The 27,296-nt window shown below is 40.8% G+C and overlaps 1 protein-coding gene and 1 long non-coding RNA gene across 2 annotated transcripts; one reads left to right on the plus strand and one right to left on the minus strand.

The window, feature by feature from the left end:
* The first annotated feature begins 1,795 nt into the window (after positions 1–1,795).
* LOC134453746 (microfibril-associated glycoprotein 4-like) lies at positions 1,796–26,904 on the plus strand. Its single transcript, XM_063204524.1, has 6 exons — positions 1,796–1,873; positions 16,887–16,939; positions 17,089–17,289; positions 17,473–17,569; positions 24,303–24,467; positions 26,640–26,904. The coding sequence occupies exons 2-6, from the start codon at positions 16,934–16,936 to the stop codon at positions 26,891–26,893; spliced, it is 723 nt and encodes a 240-aa protein (XP_063060594.1). The 5' UTR covers positions 1,796–1,873; positions 16,887–16,933; the 3' UTR covers positions 26,894–26,904.
* On the minus strand, positions 2,694–9,421 carry LOC134438932 (uncharacterized). Its single transcript, XR_010032692.1, has 8 exons — positions 9,343–9,421; positions 8,069–8,138; positions 7,709–7,801; positions 7,180–7,264; positions 6,914–6,989; positions 6,592–6,805; positions 6,180–6,324; positions 2,694–4,358 (listed from the first exon to the last, which is right to left on the minus strand). It is a non-coding gene; the product is annotated as an uncharacterized LOC134438932 (long non-coding RNA).
* Positions 26,905–27,296: the final 392 nt, after the last annotated feature.

Genomic DNA, 27,296 nt, shown 5'->3' on the forward strand with positions numbered 1-27,296 from the left:
GTCGTGGTGGTGAATGGGAGGTGCCACAATAACATCTGTTGTGGTGATGAATGGAAGGGCGAGATCATGGTAGTGTGGGTAGGGTGACAGTAACTTACTGTGGTGTGGCCACAGTAAACTACTGTGAGGAAGATCACAGTAAACTACTGTGAAATGAATGCAATTATTAGCCAGTAAGTTACTGTGACATCACGGGAATATGTTTTACTGTGTGTAATTGTCAACCATTGTCCACACCCCGAATATCCACAAGGTGGCATCAGTGTTCCCCATGTCTGCCTTGGAGAGTGTGTGTGTACGCGTGTGCGTGTGTGCATGCATGTGTGCGTTATATTTCCTGGCTTTGACACAGTTTAGCAGTCTGTAGATTTATCATATTGACAATCAGAGAAAAAAGTTATTTCCCTCCGTTTACTTAGGCCTACTCATGGTGTTCAGACCCTTGTGTTCTTTGAATCAATAACGTTTAAAAAAAGAACCTTTATGAGTGTGTAAACAAAATACACCTTTTGTTCAGCACCTTGAAATGTGCACACCATTCAGACAGAGGTGAATGGGAAATCCACTCTCTCCAGGCCTCAGGTCATTGCACACACGCACGCACTCCAAACACACACACACACACACACACACACACACACACACACACACACACACACACACACACACACACACACACACACACACACACACACACACACACACACAGGGCTCCTGCCAATGGGTCCTGGTCAAGTCCAGCCTGAGTCATTCCCAATCTCTCTGTCTCTGTCTCTCTCTCTCTCTCTCTCTCTCTCTCTCTCTCTCCCTCTCTCTCTCTCTCTCTCTCTATCTATTCTCATTGTCAACACACCTGTGTGTGTGTGTGTGTGTGTGTGTGTGTGTGTGCTTGTGTGCGTGCGTGCGTGCGTGCGTGCGTGCGTGCGTGCGTGCGTGCGTGCGTGCGTGTGTGTGTGTGTGGGTGTGTGGCTGCCCCACTCCTCTGGAACAACTTACCCAGCCACATTCAATCTTTAAACAACACTTTAAAACCCATCTCGCCTTTGACTTCTATTGCCCACAAGCACACACCTACACACACTTACACTGATACTTCTGTATGTAAAGCAACCTTGGGTATTTTGAAAGGCGCTATATAAAACAAAGGCCCCTCTGATGACAATAATGAGGCCTCAGGTCATCACACACACACACACACACACTTGGCAAAAGGGTTTTTGAATAGGTGGGTGTGTGTGCGTGCATGCGTACGTGTGTGTGCGCGCAGTTAAAATTAAGTTTATGGGATGTATTATTTAGCCTTGGCAAAGTTTTGCACATGTATCATACTGGGAGTCAATTAGAGGTCCAAAGTCATTGGTGGGATATCACTCATGGCGTCCCGACCTTTGAGTAAATAAGAAGAGAACATCACGGAAAAAAACTGACTTAATTTTCTTCTAATTTCATGTTTACTGGTAAAACTAAAAGCTGACAGGTTAGGGTTTGATCTGGCCACAGTTTACCATAATGCGAGTCAATGGGGTAATAAAGGTTTGCACACACCTTTCTTTGATTTTCTTTTCTGCAGTTTATTTACTCATTGGCAAGAGATGAAGTTTTGACGTGGCGGTCTTTGAGTAAAAAAACAGATGAAAGGAACATGAAAAAGAAGAAATCTTAAGATGTGTGCAAACTCTGTGTGTCCGTAGGGGGGCAGTTTGCTTAGCCTATATTTTTCTTTGTCAATATTTTTGCCCTTCTTTTCCAATGAGGATGTAGACTAGGCCTATAAATAAGCAGTCTGCCTGTGCAGAAAATAGCAGCTGCCTGCGATATAGTTACACGAGGAGACAGAGACAAAGATAGGCTTTGGGAACAAGCACAGAGTACGGTGAGTTGCATTAAATTATATAGCCTATGTATAAATAACAGTGTGCGTGTCTCTAGAATATGTGGTGCTGGGTTGCAAGGCATCAGTAACTACTGTCCGTAATTTAATCCTTAAGTCCTTTAATTAAGTCCTTAATTTAATTTCAGTCGTTAATATAATTTCATTTAAAGGATAGTTCCGGCGTAAAATGAAAGTTTCACCATCGCTTTCCCATGCCACATAATGTATCTAATGATGAGCCATTCCGGGCAATGCCGCGCCGTTATGGAGTTAGCTTATTTTAAGCTTTTTGGTGAAAAACGCAGCCAACGCATCACGGCGGGGCCAATTATAAACCTATTCTTTTCTGATGTTTCCCCGCTATAAACAACTTCAAAAACGCTACACACTTCATCACAAAGGTCTCGTCAATCAAACCGAGGCACAGAGAATGTCATCGGACCACACAATCTTTCACTGGCCAGTCCCAGTAAACAAAATGACGTTTAAAGGACGTCTTTTTTAGGTCATTTTTGGACGTATAATTTAGGTCATCTGAAGGTGCAGACTGTTACTCCAGACGACGTCTTTTTCGGACGTCTAATGGACGTCCATTTTTGACGTCTGTACTACGTACATATTAGAGTCATCTCTAGTCCAAATAGGGTCTTTGAGGACATGTTTTTGACGTCATTTTGTAGGTGGTTTTATTGACGTCATCTTTGTGGACGTCTTTTTGACTTCAAATTAACTCTGTGAGTTGTCATTCAAACATAAAAGTGACAGCATTAAAAACCTTGAAACTTCTAGTTTTCAAAATATACAGACAATTATCACATGGAAAGTGACAGGGGGGGTTTACTTTTATTTAGCAAACACTTTTGTTTACAAGGTTCAATCTTCAAAAGTCTTGACTACATACCTCTGCAACGTTTTTTTTTTGTAGAGTTGTGTTTACATTCAATTAAAAAAAAAATTGTATTACATTAACTTTACTGTCATATTCTTTTTTGTTAGGCTTTTCAGAAGAGGGGGAGATAACAAATGTGATCTTTTTCAAGAATAATTAACACCACTGCGAATTTCATGAAGTATTGATGATTATGACTCGTACACTATCATGTCTTAACAACATTACCGGTGTATTACAAAACCCGAAAGTCTTGAAATTCGAAGTAGTGTTAAATATTCTTGAAAATAACATTCTTATGAAATAGGTTCCAACATATTGGAAGAAAAGACATTGTACCTTGGGTTAAGAGACAGTTCATCTGAATGAAAACTCTGCATTACATCAATGGGTCTTACATCTGCCACATCATATCATTTCACAATCGTCCAGTTTTACAACATATATATTTTTTAAAAAATATGATGGTAACACTTTATTTTAACATTACATCGCTAAGCACTAATACATACAATGTTAACCCATTGATGCCTAAAGCACTTGCAGAAAAGGGTGCTGATGCCATACAAATACATACAGGCGCCAGGGCCAATGTTGCACAACGCAACATCCAGCATCAATGGGTTAATGCCTGTATAAGTAACTTGTAAGGCATGTACTAAGCGAAATCAAACATTTGTTAGGTCCTTACTGAGGTTATATTAGGTAATAAATCCCAAATTGTGCATGATCAAGGCATTTGCGAATACATGCCTAACGTATGTTTGATTTTGCTTAGTGCATGCCTTACAAGTTACTTATACAGCATACAGGCATTAACACTGTATGCATACAGGCATTAACACTGTATGTATTAGAGCTGATAGATGTAATGATAAAATAAAGTGTTGCCAAAATGATAATCAAAATAATTCCCTGTAATAATCCTAACAAGCATGAACACAGATAAATTGTCATTAAGTGGTAAATTATGGAGAATCGGTCCTTGAGAAGGGACACAAAATGCTCTTTCTTCAGGTGTTACTTGAAGCTGCATAGGCTGTCTGAATGTCAGTGGATTCAAAAGAGTCATTGAAAGATACTTCCATTTCTGTTGTTGTGGACTGGTGGTGTCTACATAGTAAGTCCTTGTACACTTGAACAGCCATCTTGGCTGCAAATTATCATCATATCCTGTGCATCTGACAAAGCGTGTACATGACAAAGATGCCAAACTACTTTCTTGATGTCTGTAGTAACTATTTACATTTTGGGCATAACACATGTTGAGTGATCACTGGGCTGCTGGGAAGCTTTGAGAGAAGTTGTAGTGCCTTTGTTCGTTTGTTGGTTGAGATGGGAACGTCATAAACATATTCAAAGAAGGTGAAAACAGAGCTGAGCTGTGCTGGATATAACAAGTTGCAGACCCAGTAAAGCTTGAACAGCTTGTCAATTGTGCAAGTCAGGCCGTCTGCAACGGGGATGGTCACGCGGTCATTCCTGGCGGTGATGACAGACTCTTCAGGTTCCCAATGCAGACCACTAGTGGTTGGGTTGTGGATTCCATCTCAGTGTCAGTAGTGCAGTGAAGAGGGATGTGAAGTTGGTTCCAGACTGAGAAGAAGTAGAAGAGGAGGAAGAAGAAGAAGGGAGGGAGCGAGAGAGAGAGAGAGAGAGAGAGAGAGAGAGAGATCATCAATAATACTTAATAGCAAGTTTTACTTAACTGATTGAAAGGTATGAAGCATACCAGTCAAACTAAGTATAGCCGAATCAACTACACATACATTGATATCATGACATCTTCTTAGCTCTTCATTAAACTGAGTGAATTTAATTTCATTCATTTTTCATTTCATTATTTATATATACGTATGAAGAGTTTATTGCAAAACGGTGTATCTACCTTTTTTTGCATTTTATTATTGAAAATGGCTGTCCAGAGGTCCTATCACCTATGTGTGAATTCTTGCCATTCAAATATTTTGAGAACATACTTTTTCAACTTACAGTATATCACGCAAGTGAGTACACCCCTCACAGTTTTTGCAGATTTGTGAGTATATATTTTCATAGGAAATCATTAGAGAAATTTCACTTTGACACAATGATTAGTGACCTTTTAACAACATATTTAACCGCTTAAATGTCTTGTTCACTCGGAAAAAAACTAAATACAGCCATTAATGTTTGAACATGTACTCACAAAAGTGAATACACCCCAGATTAAAATCCGGTAGAAAAGGGGCTGTGTTGGCTCGAAATGAAACAAAATGAAAAGGGATGAAAGGGGAGGTAATCAGTGTGCGTTTCAACCTTTCTTTGCATTGAACTTTTATATTTTGAGTCTGCATCTGGCTTAAATAGATTGGTGTGAGATTTGAATGCAATCCTATGGAGAATATCATGATCTGCTTCAGTAGTCACAGTGCATGTTGATATGCATGTTTCTTTTAGGTGTATTTCAGATTACCAATGTTGACAGCATCCATGCATCCCCAAACCATGTCAGTCCCATTACCATGCTTGGCTTTTGATAGGATACACTTTTTTTTGTAAAACTTACTTGTTTACCACCACACATGCTTGACACCATCTAAAGTATATTTGTTTATCTGGGTCTCTTCAGATCACACGACATGGTTCCAGTGATCCATATCCTTGGTCTGTTCATCTCTCTTGAGACCAAGATAAACAAATTTGCTTTAGATGGTGTCAAGCATGTGTGGTGGTAAACAAGTGAGTTTTACAAAAAAAAAGTGTATCCTCTCAGTAGCCACGCATGGTAGTGGGACTGACATGGTTTGGGGATGCATGAATGCTGTCAACATTGGCAATCTGAAATACACCTAAAAGAAACATGCATGTCAACATGCACTGTGACTACTGAAGCAGATCATGATATTCTCCATAGGATTGCATTCAAATCTCACACCGATCTATTTAAGCCAGATGCAGACTCAAAATGTAAAAGTTTAATGCAAAGAAAGGTTGAAACGCACACTGATGACCTCCCTTTTCATCCCTTTTCATTTCAAGACGATTCGAGCCAACACAGCCCCTTCTCTACCGGATTTTAATCTGGGGTGCACTCACTTTTGTGAGTACATGTTCAAACACTAATGGGTGTATTTTGCTTTTTTCTGAGTGAACAACAAATTTAAGCGGTTAAATAAGTTGTTAAAAGGTCACTAATCATTGTGTCAAAGTGAAATTACTGTAATGCTTTCCTATGAAAATGTATACTCAAAAATCTGCAAAAACTGTGAGAGTTGTATTCACTTTCGTGATATACTGTATATGAAATTCATTTTGCAATGCGGTATACGTATGAACTTATACAGTATAATATCAGAAAGGAGCCAAGACTGACTTGCACCAACACAGACCCACACGCAAACACACCCAAACGCAAACACACACACACGTTCCTACCAAAGATGTCAGCGATGCAGAGTCCTAGCTGGCCAATAGTGTGTGAGGTGTTAAGTTCCGCCTCTCCGTGCAGCAGCAGCAGGTTGGAGGGCGGGACCTTTAGCTTGACTGACAGGTCTTCCACTGCATGCTTCAGAAGCTCTGTCTGCAACACCCATACACATAAATATTACTGACACACACATCAGCTGTATAGGGTTATCTACTTTCCATGGCTTTCCCCAACTATAAAACAGAATTATAATACTTCCTGTAAAAAGTCTTTGACTAGGCAAAGCGCTATACAAAACACATGTACTGCTGTGTGTGTGTGTGTGTGTGTGTGTGTGTGTGTGTGTGTGTGTGTGTGTGTGTGTACCTGTGCTAGTTGTATTTGGTGTATATCTGGTCTGTGGCGTATCTTTAAGTTTACCAGTCGTGCCGGTGTGTTCTGCTGATGCTGCTGCCAGCGTTTTCATTGGCTGGTTTTCCTGCGAGGGCGTGGACTGCATACGATGGCGATGTCTGCATCGTCAGACTCCTCTCCTTCATCCTCCTCCTTTAATTGGCCAGCTGCCGCAGCAATCCCGGCCCCTCTGGTGATGGACGCAGCAGGGAGCCAAGCGTCCAGCCTCATGTTAATCTCCCTGTCACACGCACGCACATACACACACAATGTAAGGAAAGTTGACAAGTAACTGTAGAGAAAGTGTCAGTGCGTGGCATGCACACAAGTGTGTGTGTTGTGTACTCACGTTAGTTTGCGGTTGGGCCGCCGCCATGCCTTGAGTGGTGTGGAGGGGGAGGGGGGCGGAACGCCTCAGCACAGTCCTAACACCAACACATACACACACAAGGATGCATTAACACACATCAACATGATGGATATGGTAAGCATACAGCAATAAATTGGAAAAATATTGTAGGGGCTACTATGTTGACTCATGGTCTGTGTGTGTGTGTGTGTGTGTGTGTGTGTGTGTGTGTGTGTGTGTGTGTGTATGTGTGTGTGTACACTCACATTGTGCTTTGCATGGGTTTGGTCACCTGGTCCGAGTCATCTGAGAGTTCGGTACACTGCTTCCCTCACCATCGCTGTCAGAAATCTGTCAAACACACAATATACAGTCTCAAGTTTGCCGTCCGTGTTAGCTGTAACTCATCCAAATACTGCTACTTTATACAGCAGGCACATATTTACTGACCAAGTTGCTCTCTATGACAAAAGTGCTATGGGCTACTGTGACAGGTAAACAAGAAACAACAGGTTAACAACACTTGGCGCTAATTAGTTCTCTACAACTACAGACCGCTGCTGTTCCCTTCCGTTTGGGATCCATATCACCAAACTATAGTTCTCTTGAACTTAACTGCATTGTTATAAGAATATGGCTATGACAGCCTTAGATAGCAGGTTAAAATATGGTCATTGACATTTTGGTGACAAGGTCATAACTCTGTATCGCAATGAGGTCCTAACAGAGGCTCTGCATGAAAGTGTTTTTAAAGATTAGAAGACGTTTTAAAAGTAACTATCCTTTGAAAAATACCTGCACAAAATCAACCAGAAAAGACATCTCAGATTTTACACTGCAGCGGCTTCGGAGTCAGAAGATGTGTGAGAACTGTGTAGCACTTTTCATCTGAAAATGAGAGCAGAAAATTGTACAGCAGCACTTAAATTTCACATTTACCAAAGTCTCTGTGTTATAACAATATCACAGTAACATATTTATCACAATTGCATACAATACAACAATAAAAAAAATCTGGAAAAAAAATAATCTAAAAAAACAAATGAAAGGAGGCAGAGGGCCTGTAAGTGGATGGCAATTAGACACATGATCACATAGACAATATACACACGGAAACACACGGAAACACACACACACACACACACACACACTTACCATCAGTCTGATCATCCAACTGTTCAATCAGAGTAGGAGTTTGGACAGATGTGGCCACAAGACCTGGGCCCTGATTAAGAGAGAAGAGAGAGAGAGGGGGAGAGCACGTTAGTTCCCAGTGCATTGAAGGTACTTTTAAAATCCCGTAGCCATAACTGGTGTTGATACCTTGGTAGTCGCCACACTTCACACGCAGCTGTTCTACTCTGCCACCTAAAACTCAAACTTTGAATCTTCTTTTCAAATGTCATGGTATCGTCACCAATTACCATTGCCTACAAAATATCGTGCGTGGCAGTTTTATCCCTCGAACAGCGTACATCTGGCACGTCGCACCCTCCATCTGAAACAACTGCCGGTATTTTCACAACAGACCGTCATACGAGGTCTACCGAGACAAAACACGACAGCGTTGACCAGTTGCCCAGATCTACCATATTCAACTACATACTGAAACGGTGAAAACCACGACACTTACATGGAACTACGGTTCAAAGCTTGTCTATTGACTGGCCACAACAACTACAACCAAGCCGACATAATGTGATTCGGAAATTCGTTTGTATCACCTTTCATCGAGCCAACACAAAACAGTGGGATACTGCTTGCTTTTACTGGTGCTATTCTTTATCATGTACGAGGGTGGCGGATGGTCTGATTTACATGATTTGACGCAGAACTGCTTACCTTTGAAGCGCTGAAGTTTAAAATCGCCTCTATGCTAGCTAGCCCCTGTCTTGCCCCCTCCGATACCTGTTACTAGCAGCATCCACTTTTGCCCCACTACCAGTACTAGCTCTACGTCAATCCATCCGTGGTGTTTCAGTATCCTTGCATACATTCTGTCAGACTTTCTTTCTTTTATGTTCAGAAAATAGCTTTCAAACTTCACATCAGTAAAGTGCCGCCTGATTTATTCCACACCAGCTAATTATCAGTTACCCTATTAGCAACCAATGTTAGCAAACCATCCAATATCACATTTCAAACCTTTAATTTTCCCAACACAACACGTTTTAACCATTAAGTTTGTCCACATGTGAATTAAAAGAAAACAAATATAATTTATAGTGCAAGCGTTAAAGATCAATAGCTAACTGAGTATCAATAACTAGCTAAATCTGATTGTAGGCTAGCTTAATGTTCACAGAATCACTGAGGCTGTTCAAATGTTCGTACAGCAAAACTAATGAAGCAGGGTTTGATTTTAACCATACATTAACGGTAACACACGTAATTGTTACGAAATTATACCAATAAAGCGAATTACTTACGCCAGCCTCTCTCGGTGTCTGAAGTCAAGTCGCCGCATCTTGCATTTCCAACGGTAGAAAAGGCGGGCGGAAGTCTGCTTTCAAATCTCCACAGTCACGCGATTGGACAGCCAAACGGCCGTTAGTTTCTTACTTGTAGCACGACCCAGAAATGAACCTCTTAACTTCAGGTTTCACACATGTGAAATCTTACACATAATCTGTCAATGCTGTCTACACATCCCAATGTGTTATTTTTTTTGACACATCTGTTTAGGCAGTGTGTCCCACGGTGCATTGCACGTTGGAGAGTATCTCTTCTTTCCCCACCCGATGTGAACAGAAAAAATAGCCTAGGAAAACTACTATGGCCTATTTAAAATCAAAGCAAAAAAAAAAGCAACAGCAACAACAAGCATGTCGATTTCTCTCACCTGTTTTTGACGTCCAAAAAAGTGACCTAGACTGACGTCCGAACTTTGAACTTCATAATGACGTACAAATAGGGTCATTATTAGACGTCCAAATAAAGGACCTAGTTTGTACGTCATTCTAGGGTCCAAAACTGGTCATGGACCGACGGACGCAATTTAGACCTAATTTCAACGTCTATACGACGTCCAATGTTTAGTGGGGTGTTTTCAGAGGTGTCTCACTGTTGCAACTCTCTGACCCGGATGCCAGGGCGCGCGAGGTCAGAAGGACCATTACGCAACGGAGGAAGGCTGGAGGAATTTATAAAGTCGTACTAGAAGTACTCTTACAGATGTAAGTACACCACCAGTGGTGTGTTATTACAAAGCTGAATCCATGTTATATTATACCGTGTTGCAATTACTTTGTAAGAGTAGTCTGCCTACCTGTACTCTCCATGCAACTCTTCAAATCTGCTGCCTGCACACACGGTAGTAGCGATCCCTCCGGGTTTTTACGCCAGTTTCGTCCACTTCTAATGCTATTAGCCATTCCCGTAATATGGCTGGTTTAGACAGTGGCAGTCGGTGAAAACGGTCGGGGTTCCAGCTTTTCATTTTACGGTCGTAGCCGGTGCGAACCGCGGACCATGTTAAAGCCCCCTGCACATTACATGCGGTAATACGAATCCGATTTGACCGTTAACCATTCATTGTCTATGGAGAACCGCACTCCGTATGCGGTTGGAGTCCGGACAGTCCGGTGCGGAAGAAAGTCCGCATCCGAGAGCCTCCGCATACGTTCAAATATTTCAACTCCTCCGGAAAATTCCGTGCCTGACCGTGCGGTAAAGAGAGCTGTTGCTATGGTGATGATAAACACTTTAGGATTTCCCACGGATCTTCTCAAAAAATAATAGATAAATATCAAAATTACGCCGTTTTAAGATGTTAAAAACGGCGATAATGTTCAAACTTTATCATTATATAATCCACACTAGATAGGTGGACAAGAAAACAAGCATTTATGATTTGATACGAAATTACGAAAACCAAATTCATCACCAAACACACCAATAGTTTTCACACATGATCTTTATCAGTAAGACACTACAAAAAAGTGAAACGAAGCGTTTTTAGTGTTCAAATAAAGAAGTTTGGAGGCATTTTCTGCTCCGTCCGCCATGTTTCAAACCAGCCACTACTAGACCAGGAGCCCAGGGGGGTCAGCCTAGTTGGGAAGGTTACCAATTTTTATGGGTACTATGATGTCTGGTATGGTCCCCAGATAGAGGATCAGCACGTCTGCCGGGTTCCCTCTGGTGGGTGTGGCCAGGGGGGCTGTAAAACTGGCACCCCAAAAATGGGCTAGATCAGTTGGTGAGGTTACCACTTGGAACCTGTTGTAAATTGTTCATCATAGTCCCCTGATAGACAAATGACCACTGCCAGACATTTTTAGTGGTGGGTTACCCCCGGCAGACGCCCCCGTATGATGACACCCCCAAAAATGGGCTAGATCAGTTGGTGAGGTTACCACTTGGAACCTGTTGTAAATTGTTTGAGATGGTCCCCTGATTGAGGAATGGCCACTGCCAGACGTTTTTGATGGTGGGCGGGGCTTGCCAGACATCATTAATTGGGGGGTAAAAAATGGGCTAGATCAGCTGGTGAGGTTACCTCTTGAAACCTATCATGAATTGTTCATCATATTCCCCTGATAGAGAAATGACCACTGGCAGACATTTTCAGTGGTGGGGGACCCCCGCCAGACGCCCCAATATGATGACACCCCCCAATATAGGCAAGGTCATTCACATAAGGTTTGAACCAGGCATAGTACAAAAGACAAATGAGACCACTTTTGTAGATTATTCCAACATGGGGAATTGATTTGAATTGACATGTTCATAGAAACTTGTTGTGGGTACTTTTTAGGACAAAAATGACTTTAATTTAACAAATATTACAAATCCGGGCAGGAACCAGTGTGTAGGCTTTCAAAATCAATGCAAAGATGACATGTTTCTGACTTAAAAGTGCATTTTGTAGGATGGTGGCCAGAATATTGAATTAATATTTACAAAATAATAAAGTAATATTTACTATTATGACCAAAGTACAGTAGGTTTTGCAGCTAAAGATGTTGAGGAGATTCCCCTTTACGTGTATGAAAAGTGTAATTTCCCCAATCATAATGAATACTTGAATAATAATATGAATTTGATGGTGGTGGTAAATAGGTAGCCTAATATTTGTGAATGGGCAGTATGAATTCTGGGAAATAAACAGCTAAGTATATTACACAATACACCTATAAGCAATTCAGGGACCAATTACGCTGACATTGAAGGCCTATGAATTATACCAATAAATTGCAGAACTATGCATTACTGCACCACTGTATGTTAAAAGCAATTTGAAATTCCCACTTTCCAGCAGTTCTGAAGATTTAGAAGCAAAATAGTTAAAGGGGTATGCCACTATTTTGGGGCTGAATACGGTTAAAATGGTTGGCCTGGGTTTATAAAGGTGGTAAAATGCCTTATTTTTCACGTTAGGCGTTGTCTTGTTTTAAGGAGCGAGTAAGTATCTAAGCTGGTGAGACTCAATGGATCACAAATGCTACTGTGATCCATTGACTTTCACTAGCTTAGCGATATACTCCCTCTTTTAACTTGTCTTAAAGCAAGACAACGCCTAACATGAAAAATAAGACACTTTACCACCTTTATAAACCCTGGCAAACGGCATATAGGCCTACAGGAGGACCAACATTAACAGACAGACATTAAAGCGCAAGACAGGACCAGTAACAGTATACAAGTACTAAGAAATACTTGTTGTTCCAGTTATCAAGTCGGAATATTTGGAAGCAGCAGGGTGTGTTGCATATTGCAGGTGCCCAGGCAGTTGTTGTGAGTATTGCAGTCACATACGTATGAACTGCCATCTGGGTACTTTGCTCGTGAATGTGTGTTAAGCCCCCTTTTGGGGGAAAACAAATCGAATGTCTCATTAACTTACATGCTACATCGCCTAGCCTAAATGAACACAGTCCATGCTTCAGCCACGGCTATTTGGCTCTATTATTTGAATAGCCGGCAACACAACACATTTTCGGCATGTTGAGCATAAACAACGCTAGTCTACAGGTCAATTGACTTGCATTGGCTTTCCCCCCAATGTTTTCAACCAAAAAGGGGTGTAATGCACATGACAAAAGTCACGCCATTTATGCGTATAGTGCAGTTCCATGTATGTTTGTGTGTGTGCAAGTGCGTGCACACAGTCTTTTCCTTGGGGGCAGCAGCAACAAGAAGACATGTATGGTGTTAAGAAGACTGCATGCATGTCCTGTTTTGCCTTGTTCTCCAGCTTATCAAATTGACCTCGATTAGGTGTTAAGGAGTGGCTTAATTGATGGCACCTGACTCTGCAATCAAGCTGCCTTTAAAAGCTGAAGGAACTGACGGTTCTTCATAGGTGTTCTATTTTGACCTGTGGCTGCTGCCGCACCAGTCAGGGTTTTTTATTTAGGCATTATGATTTGGACTTTGTTTAATATTAAGTTTGTTAACGTCTTATCCTGGTGTACTTTAACAAAACCCCACAGGTTGGGTAACTTTTAAAAGATGTGTCTTGTCCTTCAAGGTTAAGATTTGGTTCTGTTCTTAACCACATAGAGCATGTTCATGTGGGGGCATAATAATGGTGTGTTGTATGTTACAGGGCCCAGACAGTCCTTGTGAATACTGCAGGTATAGATGCAGTTACTGTGCACCCCAATTCCATAGGTAGGCTATAGGTGTGTGTCTATATGTGCAAACATGTAAAAAAAAAAAAGGCATCAAGAAAGTTGTTTTAGTGGGGGTCATCTGTGTTCTAGGGTCAATCCCAATCCTTGCAAGTATTTCTCCTCCCATCCATCATGAACATTGTGCTCAGCTAGTGCCACTCATTCAAGTTGTCTCATAATGTGCTCTGTGCAAGTAGGTTTGCTGTGACCCCTACCACAGTCCACAGCATGGAGAGATGCTAGGAGACATGCCAGTACACCAAGGGACATGGATGAGGCCATAGGAGAGTTTGCAATCTAGCAGCGGAATACAACAGCAGTGTATAAATGGGATTGGCCCAAGAACACAGATGACCCCCACTAAAACTTTCTTGATGCCTTTGCACTGTTTGCTATATGGACAAGAAGAGGTCCTGGGAGGGTGAATGACTTTATTATTGGATGTCTGACATGCCCTTCAAAGCATTTCATGATGCATTATGGTTGGTAGTAATTTAACAGGATAGGAAGGATTTCTTTGTCAGTGTCAAATGTTCAGTTGTTTTTTATTTGTTCACTTAATTATTTCTCAATACTTATATACTGTTACAAGCCCTGTCTTCCACTTCAATGTCTGTCTGTTAATGTCAGTCCTGTGTATGCCTATGCCGAGTATTTTGATTCTAAATCTTCAGAACTGCTGCAAAGTGGGAATTTCACATTGCTGTTTCTTAGTACAATTCACAGGCCTTCAATGTCAGCGTAATTTCTCCATGCATTACTTAAAGATGCACCAGGGTAATATTTTTAGTTGTTTATTTCCCAGAATTCATACCGCCCATTCAAAATATTACCTTTTTTATGAATACTTACCAACATCAAATTCTAAGTATTCATTATGACTAGGAAAATTGCACTTTCCATTGTTCTCCATTGTCTGCCATTTTGAAAGAGACATTTGTGCAGCAAAACGTACTGTACTTTGTTCATAATGATACATATTGGTTTATTATTTTGTAAATATTAATGAAATATTCTGGCCACCATTCTACACAATGCACTTTTAAGTGAGAAACATGTCATCTTTGCATTGATTTTGAAAGCCTACAAACTGGTTCCTGTCCAGATTTGTAATATTTGTTAAATTAAAGTCATTTTTGTCCTAAAAAGTACCCACAACAAGTTTCTATGAACATGTTGAGCCTTCCAATCAATTCCCCACGTTGGAATTATCTAAAAAAAAGGTGATGTGTCGTTTGTCTTTTGTACCATGCCTGGTTCAAACCTTATGTGAATGACCTTGCCTATATTGGGGGGTGTCATCATATTGGGGCGTCTGGCGGGGGTCCCCCACCACTGAAAATGTCTGCCAGTGGTCATTTCTCTATCAGGGGAATATGATGAACAATTCATGATAGGTTTCAAGAGGTAACCTCACCAGCTGATCTAGCCCATTTTTTACCCCCCAATTAATGATGTCTGGCAAGCCCCGCCCACCATCAAAAATGTCTGGCAGTGGCCATTCCTCAATCAGGGGACCATCTCAAACAATTTACAACAGGTTCCAAGTGGTAACCTCACCAACTGATCTAGCCCATTTTTGGGGGTGTCATCATACGGGGGCGTCTGCCGGGGGTAACCCACCACTAAAAATGTCTGGCAGTGGTCATTTGTCTATCAGGGGACTATGATGAACAATTTACAACAGGTTCCAAGTGGTAACCTCACCAACTGATCTAGCCCATTTTTGGGGTGCCAGTTTTACAGCCCCCCTGGCCACACCCACCAGAGGGAACCCGGCAGACGTGCTGATCCTCTATCTGGGGACCATACCAGACATCATAGTACCCATAAAAATTGGTAACCTTCCCAACTAGGCTGACCCCCCTGGGCTCCTGGTCTATACTAGACTGCTTGCGGGAGTTTTTCTGAGGTAATACGGTGTCCACTAGGTGGCTACCACTCCGGTGATGCGGTTTCCGTATTGCCCAGTGTGCAGGGGGCTTTAGCCTACCTAGCCACCTGATTGAGTAGCCTGCATCCGGGTCAGAGAGTTGCAACAGTGAGACACCTCTGAAAACACTGGCCAGTGAAAGATTGTGTGGTCCGATGACATTCTCTGTGCCTCGGTTTGATTGACGAGACCTTTGTGATGAAGTGTGTAGCGTTTTTGAAGTTGTTTATAGCGGGGAAACATCAGAAAAGAATAGGTTTATAATTGGCCCCGCCGTGATGCGTTGGCTGCGTTTTTCACCAAAAAGCTTAAAATAAGCTAACTCCATAACGGCGCGGCATTGCCCGGAATGGCTCATCATTAGATACATTATGTGGCATGGGAAAGCGATGGTGAAACTTTCATTTTACGCCGGAACTATCCTTTAATAGATCTTCTTCAACATACAAACCGGATTCCAAAAAAGTTGGGACTTTTGTGAATGAAAACAAAATGTTATCATTTACAAAACAAAAATCAATTCATTAATAGGATGGAGTATTGGGCAAAGACAACATATCAGGTTTAAAAGGCCAGCAAAATTATTGTTTTGAGGAAAATATTTTCTTATTTAAACACATACACAACATACACATCTGCTCCATAATCATCACCAAAACTTAATCATTTTCAACATAATCAAGGCTCCATGATTTAAGAAAGAATTAACTGTTTTCCTCTGTGTAATCTGATGACAGTTATGTCTTCAGTGTCCATCTGGAATGATCCTTGCCACATCCTTGTCAAAATTGTGAAGTCTCTGCGTCATGAGCATTTATGAAGCATTTTATGGTCAAATTTTAAACAGCTATCATTGTTGGAGTGTCCAAGTGTGCTTATTGTCAAAGGGAATGCCATGATCTTCTACAACATTACAGAACGTCATATTTTAGCAATGTATGTTCTTGCATACCTGCAAATTATAATAGTTGATATTTTCACTTTGCACTTTGCACAATTCTCGATCTTATATATGGCTTGAATGTTTTGAAAATGTTTTTTTATTCACAAAATACCAAGTGTTCCAACTTCTATGGAATGCGGTTTGTACATTTCTAAATTCTAAAATCTATTTATTTATTCATTCATTCATTCATTCTCTCATTCATTCATCTATTCATTCATTCATTTATTTTTCCACAAACTTAATATTGTAATCACAACATACCTCTAGCCCTAAGGTACAGTGCGAACAGTGCAATACCATAAACTTATGGTAGATAAATAATGTAGACATATTCGGAAAGGCTTTGTTGCTATTATCCTGATGATGCATGTTGAGTGTATACATTGGAAAAGAAACAAGCTACCGGTAGGCCTATATTAATTTCAGAATAGTCCTTGTTTCATACATTTTTATGTGATAAATTCTTTGTTCCAGGTTTTCATTTCAAAGTTTACTTTTCAAAGATTCCATTACCTTTCAGTATGATGGTAAGATGATTCATTTTAGACGTTATACATTGTGCGTTTCTCATTATTGTTTATTAATTAAATAAATTGAAATACATAACAAATCAATGAATTTAAAGAAAATAAAACATTTATTTTCATGCTTGTCCATTTGCTTTTTCTGTGGCTAGCTGAGGTTTGTAGAAGTACTCTTGCTACCTTTGCTGGTACTGGGTGATATCCATTTTCCTTTGGACTGTGAAGACCTGTTTTCACATGGAAAGACGGACAGTGAAGTCTACACCATCTTCCCCAATGGCATCAGTTTCCCTGTCAATGTTTACTGTGACATGGGCTGTGAGAACGACAAGGATGAGGGAGCAGGATGGACTGTGAGTGAACATGTCACATCAGTTATTCAGAAATGGAGAGAAAAATAATTAACAAATAAATAATGAATAAATGAATACATTTCAATTGAAATTATTAGACTCTGTGTGTGTGTGTGCGTGTGCGTGCGCGTGCGCGTGCGCGTGCGCGTGCGTGTGCGTGTGCGCGCGTGTGTGTTTCTGCAGGTGTTTCAGAGACGAATGGATGGTACAGTGAACTTCTACAGGCCCTGGCAGCAGTATAAAGAAGGTTTCGGGGACGCGTCTGGGGAGTACTGGCTGGGTAAGATGTAGTAGATGACTGACTGCAGTTACGTATCTCTCTGGTTCACACCAGACCATATCACATGTGAACTATGATCAGGGCTGCGTTTCTTAACAACATCATTGCTAAATACCCTAAGTTAGCAACTTACTTGGTTCCAATAGGCAATTTCCCATTGGAAACTACACAGTAAAAAATATTCCCGTGATGTCACAGTAAACTACTGTGAAATGAATGCAATTAGTAGCCAGTAATTCCCTGTGGCCATCCTCACAGTTTACTGTGATCTTCTCACAGTAGTTTACTGTGGCCACACCACAGTAAGTTACTGTCACCCTACCCACACTACCATGATCCCGCCCCTCCATTCATCACCACAAAAGAGGTAGCTACCATGTTATTGTGGCACCTCCCATTCTCCACCATGACTGAGACAACTGTGGCATGGAACCAGTCCATCACACTGTTCTCTTGTATTGATAGACAAAAACTATCCATACTACCCAACTATCCATACTATCCAACATCCAATCTATCCATAACCACAGAGAGATTCAAGTTTCTGCAGTATGTGTAATATTATTACCACTTAATAATTGCTATCTCCTGGATGAGAGTACATTAACCAGTGTGCATAGAATACTCTAGTTGAGCATAATTAGACAATCCTGAAATTTCTTAATCAAGTAAGCAACACACCAAAAAGGGTACCTGCTACCACAATACTCACTACCAACTAAATAGCAAGCCAGCCAACAAACCAGTCCACCAGCCAACCAAAAGAGTCAGTTGTCAGCTAGCCAGCCAAAGAGCCGGCTAACCAACTAACACTCAGTTAGTCAGCCAACTAACCAACAAACAAGTCAGTTGTATGGCTAGCCAGCTAACAAACCAGCCATACAGTCAACCAAAAGAGTCAGTTAGCCAGCCAACCAGCTGGCCAACAAACAGTCAGTTGGTCGGTCAGTTAGCTCACTAACCAACAAGCCGGACAGAGAGCCAGCGACCCAGTCATTTAGGCAAGCAACTCAAGCATTGTGACAGTCTGAGTTTATATAGAGGTGAAAGTTAACCATGTGACCAGAGTAATCAGGCATGTGGCAGCTGCAGGAAGTAATTCAATGAACTTGTAACAGTCATATATACTCAAGTGAGGGCAGGTACTAATTGACAGATTGATTGGGCACTACCATTGTTCCTGGTTGATGGTAGGCAATGTCAATCAGGTCAAGCATTTGACTTTCAATTGTGCAATGGCACTTCACAAGATAGCCTATTTTTTTTACTAGGTGGCAATATTCTGATTTAAAATTGGATGCTGGAGTTTTGGCGTGCACATCCAAGACAAAGGCATTAGCAGGTGCCAACTTAAAAAAGTGTTTGTGTAGCACATTGGTTGCAACTTCATTTATTGGAAGCAGAACCAGCAACATTTCCAATCATAGACCTTCTTCTAGGCCTGACAATAAGTAATTACACCAGGAGCAACCTAAAGTGACACACAGATATGCAACATTGGTTACTGTCCCTAGGGTAATGCCGCACAGTAGTTAACTGTGATATGACGAAAAGTCTCTCTGGATTTCACAGTAACAAATTATGGCAGAATGTCACAGTATGTTACTGTGAAATGAATGCAATTAGTAGCCAGTAACTCCCTGTGAGTTCACAGTAAGATATTGTTACACACTTGAAGTGGGCGAAAGTTCAATGGGAAGGCATGTCAGTTGGGTTGAAGGCTGACGCCTTTACAGTAGTTAACTGTGATATGACGAATTCACAGTATGTTACTGTGAAATGAATGCAATTAGTAGCCAGTAACTCCCTGTGAGTTCACAGTAAGATATTGTTACACACTTGAAGTGGGCGAAAGTTCAATGGGAAGGCATGTCAGTTGGGTTGAGGGCTGACGCCTTTACTCAAAGTGAAATACAACAATGGTTGCTGTCCCTAGGGCAATGTAGGGTTCGGAGGGATTTGAACCTGCAACCCTCTGAACTTAAGTCCACCTCCCTAACCATTAGGCCAAGACTGCCATATAGCGCAATCTGGGCCTTCAGACAGTTCATCGACATTTACACCAAACTATTTAGTCATCAACTTCTTGTTTGCTACATGTCTTCCCATGCTTGGTCATCTTTTTTCTCACTTCCTCATGTCAATATGTGCAACCTGAGGGGGAGGGGCTTAGGACATACGTGCTTCAGATCGTGTCCCATCATGCAATGCACTTATGGAGAGCCATTTATCTAGAAGGAATATATTAAGTGTGCTTCAAAATATTACTCCTTGTTATATTCTGTGTTTATTGTAGGGGTTGTACTATTTAAAGTGGTACACAAGAAAAATGACCATATTCCCACCATCATGAAGATGGTCATGTATATCTCCCAATATATATAAGCTCATTCTTCTGTTACTTGACAGAGAGTGGGGATGAAATAGTCAACTGATGATGGGTGTATACATGTGTACCACAAGACATTAAGAATGAAATAATTTGCTGAAAATGTCAATGAAAGGTGTGATTGTAATGAAGAGCCCAACCTGTCTTTGACTGAAGTTGTGCCCCAATGCACTAATAATTTAATAGATGCTCCGCCCACACAGTAGTTTACTGTGATGTTTCCTAGTTTATCACTTTGTCATGCTGGTTATCCTTGAAGAGCACAGTAAAATACTGTGATGTGCAAGTTAGGTGAGAAATGTCAAGTGATACAATGATTTCAGACTAATTTGCTGTGTGCCGTGTGACCATCACAGTAGCATAGTGTACCAGAACATCAGAGTAATTAACTGTGAGATTTCACAGTAAATTACTCTGAAATCCTTGTAAATTTTTACTGTGTAGGTAAGTTGCTAACTGTTAAGCAACAATGCTTTTGATAAACGGGGTTCTGGTCTGGTCTACCTAACAAACTTCAGCTCCAGGGTAAGTTTTAAGATTATATTAATATGTCAACTAGACTTCATACATGTATTGATCAAAAGAGTCTAGTTAGGGTTGAATCAGTATGTATAAGGGCTTGTAGAGAAATATTTCCGATGTCTAAGCCTTGCGTGGTTTGTAATTACCATACGGTCAGTGACATTTGTTGCAAATCGCGCTTAGATAGTCCACCAGTGGTCCGATTCATTTATCTATGCAATGTTATCTCGCAGACACACTGACCAGTCACCCTTCCGAAAATGGTCCTGCCATGGTATGTCATGGTTACTCTAAGTACTCTGAATCTGCCATAATTGTACTATGACTTACTATGGTATTACTGTGATTTTTATGTAGTAACATGGTTTGTCATTATTACTCTTACGAAAATCGACCATGGTTGTAATGCAGTAACCATGGTTTTACTACCACATTTCATGGTGATTCTAAGTTACTATCAACCAACCATAGTTATACAAAGCGAATTCCAAAAAAGTTGGGACACTTTGTATTTTGTGAATAAAATCAAAATACTGGAATTTTCAAAACATCTAATATGTTAATAAGGTAGAGCATTATGTANAGACAACATATNAGTTGTTAAAGTCGAGCAGAATTATTGTTTTGAGGTAATTATGTGATCATTTAAAATTTCACCCTTGCAACAAATCCCAAAAAAGTTGGGACAGGGCCAATAAAATGCTTTTTATATGGATAAGACTAAACACAACACAAGGGATGAGACTGTACAGTTAAATACTTTGACTGATGGCATAATTTTATTCAAAAATGAGATATTTTGATGTGCGAGACATGATTTCAGCAGCTCAACTAATAGGTATGTTCTTCAACTTGTTTACCTTTTTGTTATGCTTAATATGTGGCATATCCTGACTGCAAGAAAACAATTTTGTTACCTGTTTACTCTTATGATGGAACCACACTTTGGAACATAGTAGAGATTGAAATTTGCCACCATTATGGGGCAATATCTAAAGGCAGTGCTGCAAAATATAATGCCTTGGTAGCTATGTTTGCTGTTTAAAGTCTGTATTTATCATTCAACATTCATTTTAATGCTCTACATGAGTAAGAAGACCCTAACCAAGTCACCTCTGCAACCCTTTACATCATATATGCTGTCTTTCAGACTGACCACTAAATCAAGCTGAAGTATTAATTTTCTATATAACCTGGAGGGTGCATGATTCCATAAATTTCAAAAAGGATTAAATATTTTCCATTCTGTAATCAGAGGACAGTTTCACATGTCTCCTAGGTCTATTGCAGGGGTGCTCAGACTTTTTCAACATGTGAGCTACTTATTGAGATGGGTGTGTGGAAGTGATCTACTGGGGGTTCGGGGGAGAACATTTGAAAATACAGTTGTTAGAAATGCAATTTTAACACAATATGAAAATGTATTTGTAGGCCTATATGGGCCTACACATCAATAATAATGAAAGGTGAATCAGCGGTGAATAACAACCTCATACAGACCTTATTTAGGCCTACTGTAAATTACGCCTGTTTTTGATCACAAAGGGAGACCATAGTAGGCTATCAAGTTTATGATAAATGTAATTTTCATAAATTAACATAATATTAATGAAGTTATTGATGTGCCCTCTTGGTTTTTGGACAGATTTTATGTAGGCCTAATCCCCTTTTCACTTTAATATGAGTGCAGAGCTATTTTCTCCCTCCCTGAAGTGTTATTTCATGTGTGCATGCTTGTTGTCACCTATTTGAAGGGTTGTTGGTTTGGGATTTCGTGGAGGACTTTTTTAATGCCGCTGTGAGAAGTAGACAGAACAGCGGTTTGCGGGCGTTTGGCGTTTTCACGTGGATGATATTGTCTTCGTGGACGTTACAGACATCCCTAGTTCCAAAAAATAAACAAGGAGACATCTACTGAATGGACCGAAAATCGCGCTCTTTGTCTAGCGGCCGCGCTGAACAGACCATTTGAAAAGACGCGCCTGCACTCAGGTTAAACAGGCACACATCATTCACTCTCCCCTCGCACGCGTGCCCATGAAATCTAATCGAAGTAGCCAACTCCACGCTCAATGCGGGAGTTGCATCTTGCCTGCACTTCTCAGAGCATTGTTTAAAAGGGGGGAAATCAGGGTTTTGCCGGTGTTCGGGCAGTTGTTTTCCTCTCTGGCTGTTTCTTTTGAGCGGTGACGCTGCCTGTAGGCTACTAACTGAACATATAGCGCACGGTATCGGCAAACGTCTCGTGCCGTCCTATTTTTTTGTGCTCCGATGTTATGACTTATGAAGAGTTTGAGTGTGGCGCTTGACAGTTATCCTCCTTATCTGAAGACGTCGTTGTGTTTATGGTAGGCTATACCATACAGTGTAGGGCAGTGTAGACGCCTGGAGTTAGCCTGTCAGATCCTGGGTATCCATAGGGAACTTTTTATTTTATTTTATTTTTTAAAGTGTCCTCCTACGATCTACCAATACTGCCTCCGATCGACCTATTGAGCACCCCTGATCTATAGAATGAGCTTTTCCGCACGCAACACTGTTTAATGTCTGCATCATGTGCATTAATCAAGTGTTGTGTTTATGGTCATTTTTTTCGGGAGCTGTCACTGTTGGAGTGTCATAGTTTGCTTATTTACCACAGGTATGTCATGATCTCATAACTCGTGCAATGATTACACAGAACTCTATATTACGGAAATAGGCCTTATATGCCTGCAATTTTGATAATTCAATCTTTCTGTGTAATAGATAAGTAATTAGTCCCCCAAAATCTTCGCTGCTGAGTGCCACAGCCTCTATGTGGTGGTATTTTATTTGTGCATTCATGTTGGCAGTCAATATCGTTCCTTTTAAAATATTCTTCCTTGTTTAATTTTTAGAATTATCTAACTATTACAACATGTTTTGGCCCTGTCCCAACTTTTTTGAGATTTGTTGCATGGGTCAAATTTTAAATGATCACATAATTACCTCAAAACAATAATTCTGCTCGACTTTAACAAGTGATATGTTGTCTGTACATAATCCTCTACCTTATTAACATATTTGATTTGATTTGTTTTGAAAATGCCAGCCTTTTTATTATTCACAAAATACAAACTTTTTTGGAATCCGCTTTGTAGTACAGTAGCTGTCATAGTAATAGCCTTTACAAAGATTAACAATGGTTCTACTATGAAAACAGTCTGAGATGGTGACAGGAAGCGAGTGGGACAGAGAGACGGGGTGGGATCGGGAAATGACCCTGGCCAGACTCGAACCGGGGTCTCCGTGGGCATGCAAGCCCAAATGTGCTAAGCACGCTGCTCCACAGCGCCCCCAAATTTTGCCTTAGTTAAATTATAGTAAATATATAGTTAAACCATGGTTACATCCATAGTTAAACCATGGGCAAATCATAGTCAAACCATTGTTGAATCATACGTAAACCATGGGTTTAGGGTGCTCAAAAACTGTGACTAAAAAACATGGTTCAGTTCTAATAGTAAAACCATGGTCCATTTTTATAGTAAAACCATGGTCCATTTTCATAAGGGCACCTACTGAAACATTCCGAAAATGTAAAATCAGTTGTCTTTAATCCATATTTGTTTCAAAATATATAGTGATGTACACTGATGTTTGGTCATTGCTTTTGAGTGAGAAATTTGGTGTCATCATGGCATGCTGTAACATGATCGGATTGATGTTGGTTTGAGATTGTGAGAAACGGTCATTCTGGGTGTGTTGTTAGGTTTGAACCATAATGATTCAGTGCTAATCTACGTTCGAGAAACACATCCAGTGCATCAGTGTAATTCACCTCTTGTTTTTCGGCTTCAGGCTTGGAGATGCTCTACCTGCTGACCAGAAAGAAGAACTACGAGTTGCGAGTGGACATGGAGGACTTTGAGGGCAACAGGGTTTTTGCCAAATACTCCACCTTCGCTGTCGGCCCAGGAGACCAATACAAGCTGACCATCAGTGGTTTCACCAATGGAGGCGCTGGTAAGTCAAAGATGGAAAAGTAAAACGTTAAAACGGTGAGCAGTGTAGTTTCTTGAGATTGGAAGAGCATGGTAAACTGATTGAAATCACAATAACACATCTTAACACATCTTAATTTACTTCTTGCCTGATGAAATAACGAAAATTATGAAGTCTTGACTCAAGCCACATAAAATATGCAATGAAAGGATGGGGGACTTTGTATGTGACAGTGTCACTGTCTTACCACACAGCCACAAATAAATACAGCACTGACATTTCCTAGAAAATATTGCATATGGGTGTGTTCATGGTTTTGTGTGTGTGTGTGTGTGTGTGTGTGTGTGTGTGTGTGTGTGTGTGTGTGTGTGTGTGTGTGTGTGTGTGTGTGTGTGTGTGTGTGTGTGTGTGTGTGTGTGTGTTTTTTTTTAGGTGACTCACTCTCTGGCCATAATGACATGAAATTCAGCACTTTTGACAAGGATCAAGACCTAGCATCTTTAAATTGTGCTGCCTCGTATTTGGGAGGATATTGGTACGGGGATTGCCACTATTCAAATCCAAATGGGGTGTACCTGTGGGGTGCTGCAAGCCACTATGCCCTCGGTGTAAATTGGAATGCCTTTAAGGGGTACCACTATTCACTCAAGTCTATCACTATGAAGATTAAACCTGTAGTAGCTTAGTCATCATGATTCATGCAGGATTTGTGCAGGATTGGGCATCTCAAGGTCTCTCTCTCTCTCTCTCTCTCTCTCTCTCTCTCTCTCTCTCTCTCTCTCTCTCTCTCTCTCTCTCTCTCTCTCTCTCTCTCTCTCTCTCTCTCCTCTTTGTAGATGAGGCATGTCGTAGCTTGAGACAATGAAATAAGCGGGTATCTTGGCAAACGATTTGAAGTTCATAGTCTAGCAGCTGCTGGCCGAGGCCATTAAACAATTTATTACAGGCTCAAGGCCCACAGTGGAAACATTACATCATTCACTGTATATACATTAAACATTCATACATATAATAAAAATGGGAAGCTAATGAAGACACATATACCAGTGTTCCCAGAGACATGAATAGGATCAACTAGTTTTTCGATAAGCTCATTTGCTCAATAAAGTCAAGCCTGCGCGTGAACTTAAAGGTAAGATTTCTCAACAATGCCATGAAAGCAGTTAGACCTTGTTTGTAAAATAACAATTAAAAAAAACTCAAAGTTGTTTAAGACTTTGTAGGTAGCCCTGACATTCAAATTGCAACGATGGGACTTTAAAAGTCTTTAAATTATTGAAATAGCTTGAAGTGAGACGATAGCACAGGAGGAGCAAGCCAGAGCTTTGTTCATTTGGTTTACTTCACACTTCACAATTTTTTAATAATCCTCTGGTGCTTTCCACTGCAATTAAAAAAAAATCAAATTCCTTTAGTTCAGCAGAGTGCCCACTAGATGGAGGCAGAGGGCATGCCATAGCAACACTACCCTGAAGGGCCTGTGTAGAACTTAATGTTGTTTAATTGAAAGACTAGCATCTATTTAATCTAGGCTATCCACTTACTAAGGAATCAAATAACACATTGTTTACATTTTAAATGCTCTGCATAGAACTGCCATCATTTAATCAAACCACTTGCATTTACTATTTGCTGTCATTTACTGTCTCAATCAACAGTCTGACACAGTCAGACATAGTGTTCTTTAGATACGTGTCTGTGTATTTTTTTTTCTTTTTGGTCTGTTCTTTTCATAGTCGTCTGAGAACAGTTGTCAAGAGTTGTTTGTCAGAGTGCTCTGGCACAGCGCACGAAGCCACCCAAACACAAATGGGGTTGCATGCCCATGAGGATAAGGTTCACGTCCGGCCTTCTGTATATCATTTTCCAGCCCTACCTCATATCTCTCTCTAATCTCTCTCTCCTAGTCTCTTCCTGTTGTTATCTGTGCCGTCCTGTTGTCAATAAAGGCACAACAAGCCAACATAAACAGCTGAAGTCTTGACTGTCATATCTACCCGGCTGTGGCCTTATTGTAAGGGATTGAAAGATCAAGATCAATCAATCAATCAATCAATGAGCCACATGTGTGTGTGTGTGTGTGTGTGTGTGTGTGTGTGTGTGTGTGTGTGTGTGTGTGTGTGTGTGTGTGTGTGTGTGTGTGTGTGTGTGTGTGTGTGTGTGTGTGTGTGTGTGTGTGTTTTTTTTTTTTAGGGGACTCACTCTCTGGCCATAATGATATGAAATTCAGCACTTTTGATAAGGATCAAGACCCATCATCTTCAAATTGTGCTGCCCTGTTTTTGGGAGGATATTGGTACGGGGATTGCCACTCTTCCAATCCAAATGGGGTGTACCTGTGGGGTGCTGCAAGCCACTATGCCCTCGGGGTAAATTGGTATGCCTTTAAGGGACACCGCTATTCACTCAAGTCTATCACTATGAAGATTAAACCTGTAGTAGCTTAGTCATGATGCAAGGCAAGGTTTGTGTCTGATAGGGTATCTCAAGGTCTCTCTCTCTCTCTCTCTCTCTCTCTCTCTCTCTCTCTCTCTCTCTCTCTCTCCTCTCTCTCCTCTCTCTCTCTCTCTCTCTCTCTCTCTCTCTCCTCTCTCTCTCTCTCTCTCTCTCTCTCTCTCTCTCTCTCTCTCTCTCTCTCTTCTCTCTCTCTCTCTCTCTCTCTCTCTCTCTCTCTCTCTCTCTCTCTCTCTCTCTCTCTCTCTCCTCTTTGTAGATGAGGCATGTACAGCGCCGCCAGTCAGTATTGGCACCCCTTAAATTTATTTACAAAATGTGCAGTATATCCAGAAATAAATGAAAATATAAACACCTTTTACCAACAGGATCTTTTAATTGAAGATCCAAAGATAT

Source organism: Engraulis encrasicolus, chromosome 1 (assembly GCF_034702125.1).
Source record: "Engraulis encrasicolus isolate BLACKSEA-1 chromosome 1, IST_EnEncr_1.0, whole genome shotgun sequence".
NCBI lineage: Eukaryota > Metazoa > Chordata > Actinopteri > Clupeiformes > Engraulidae > Engraulis > Engraulis encrasicolus.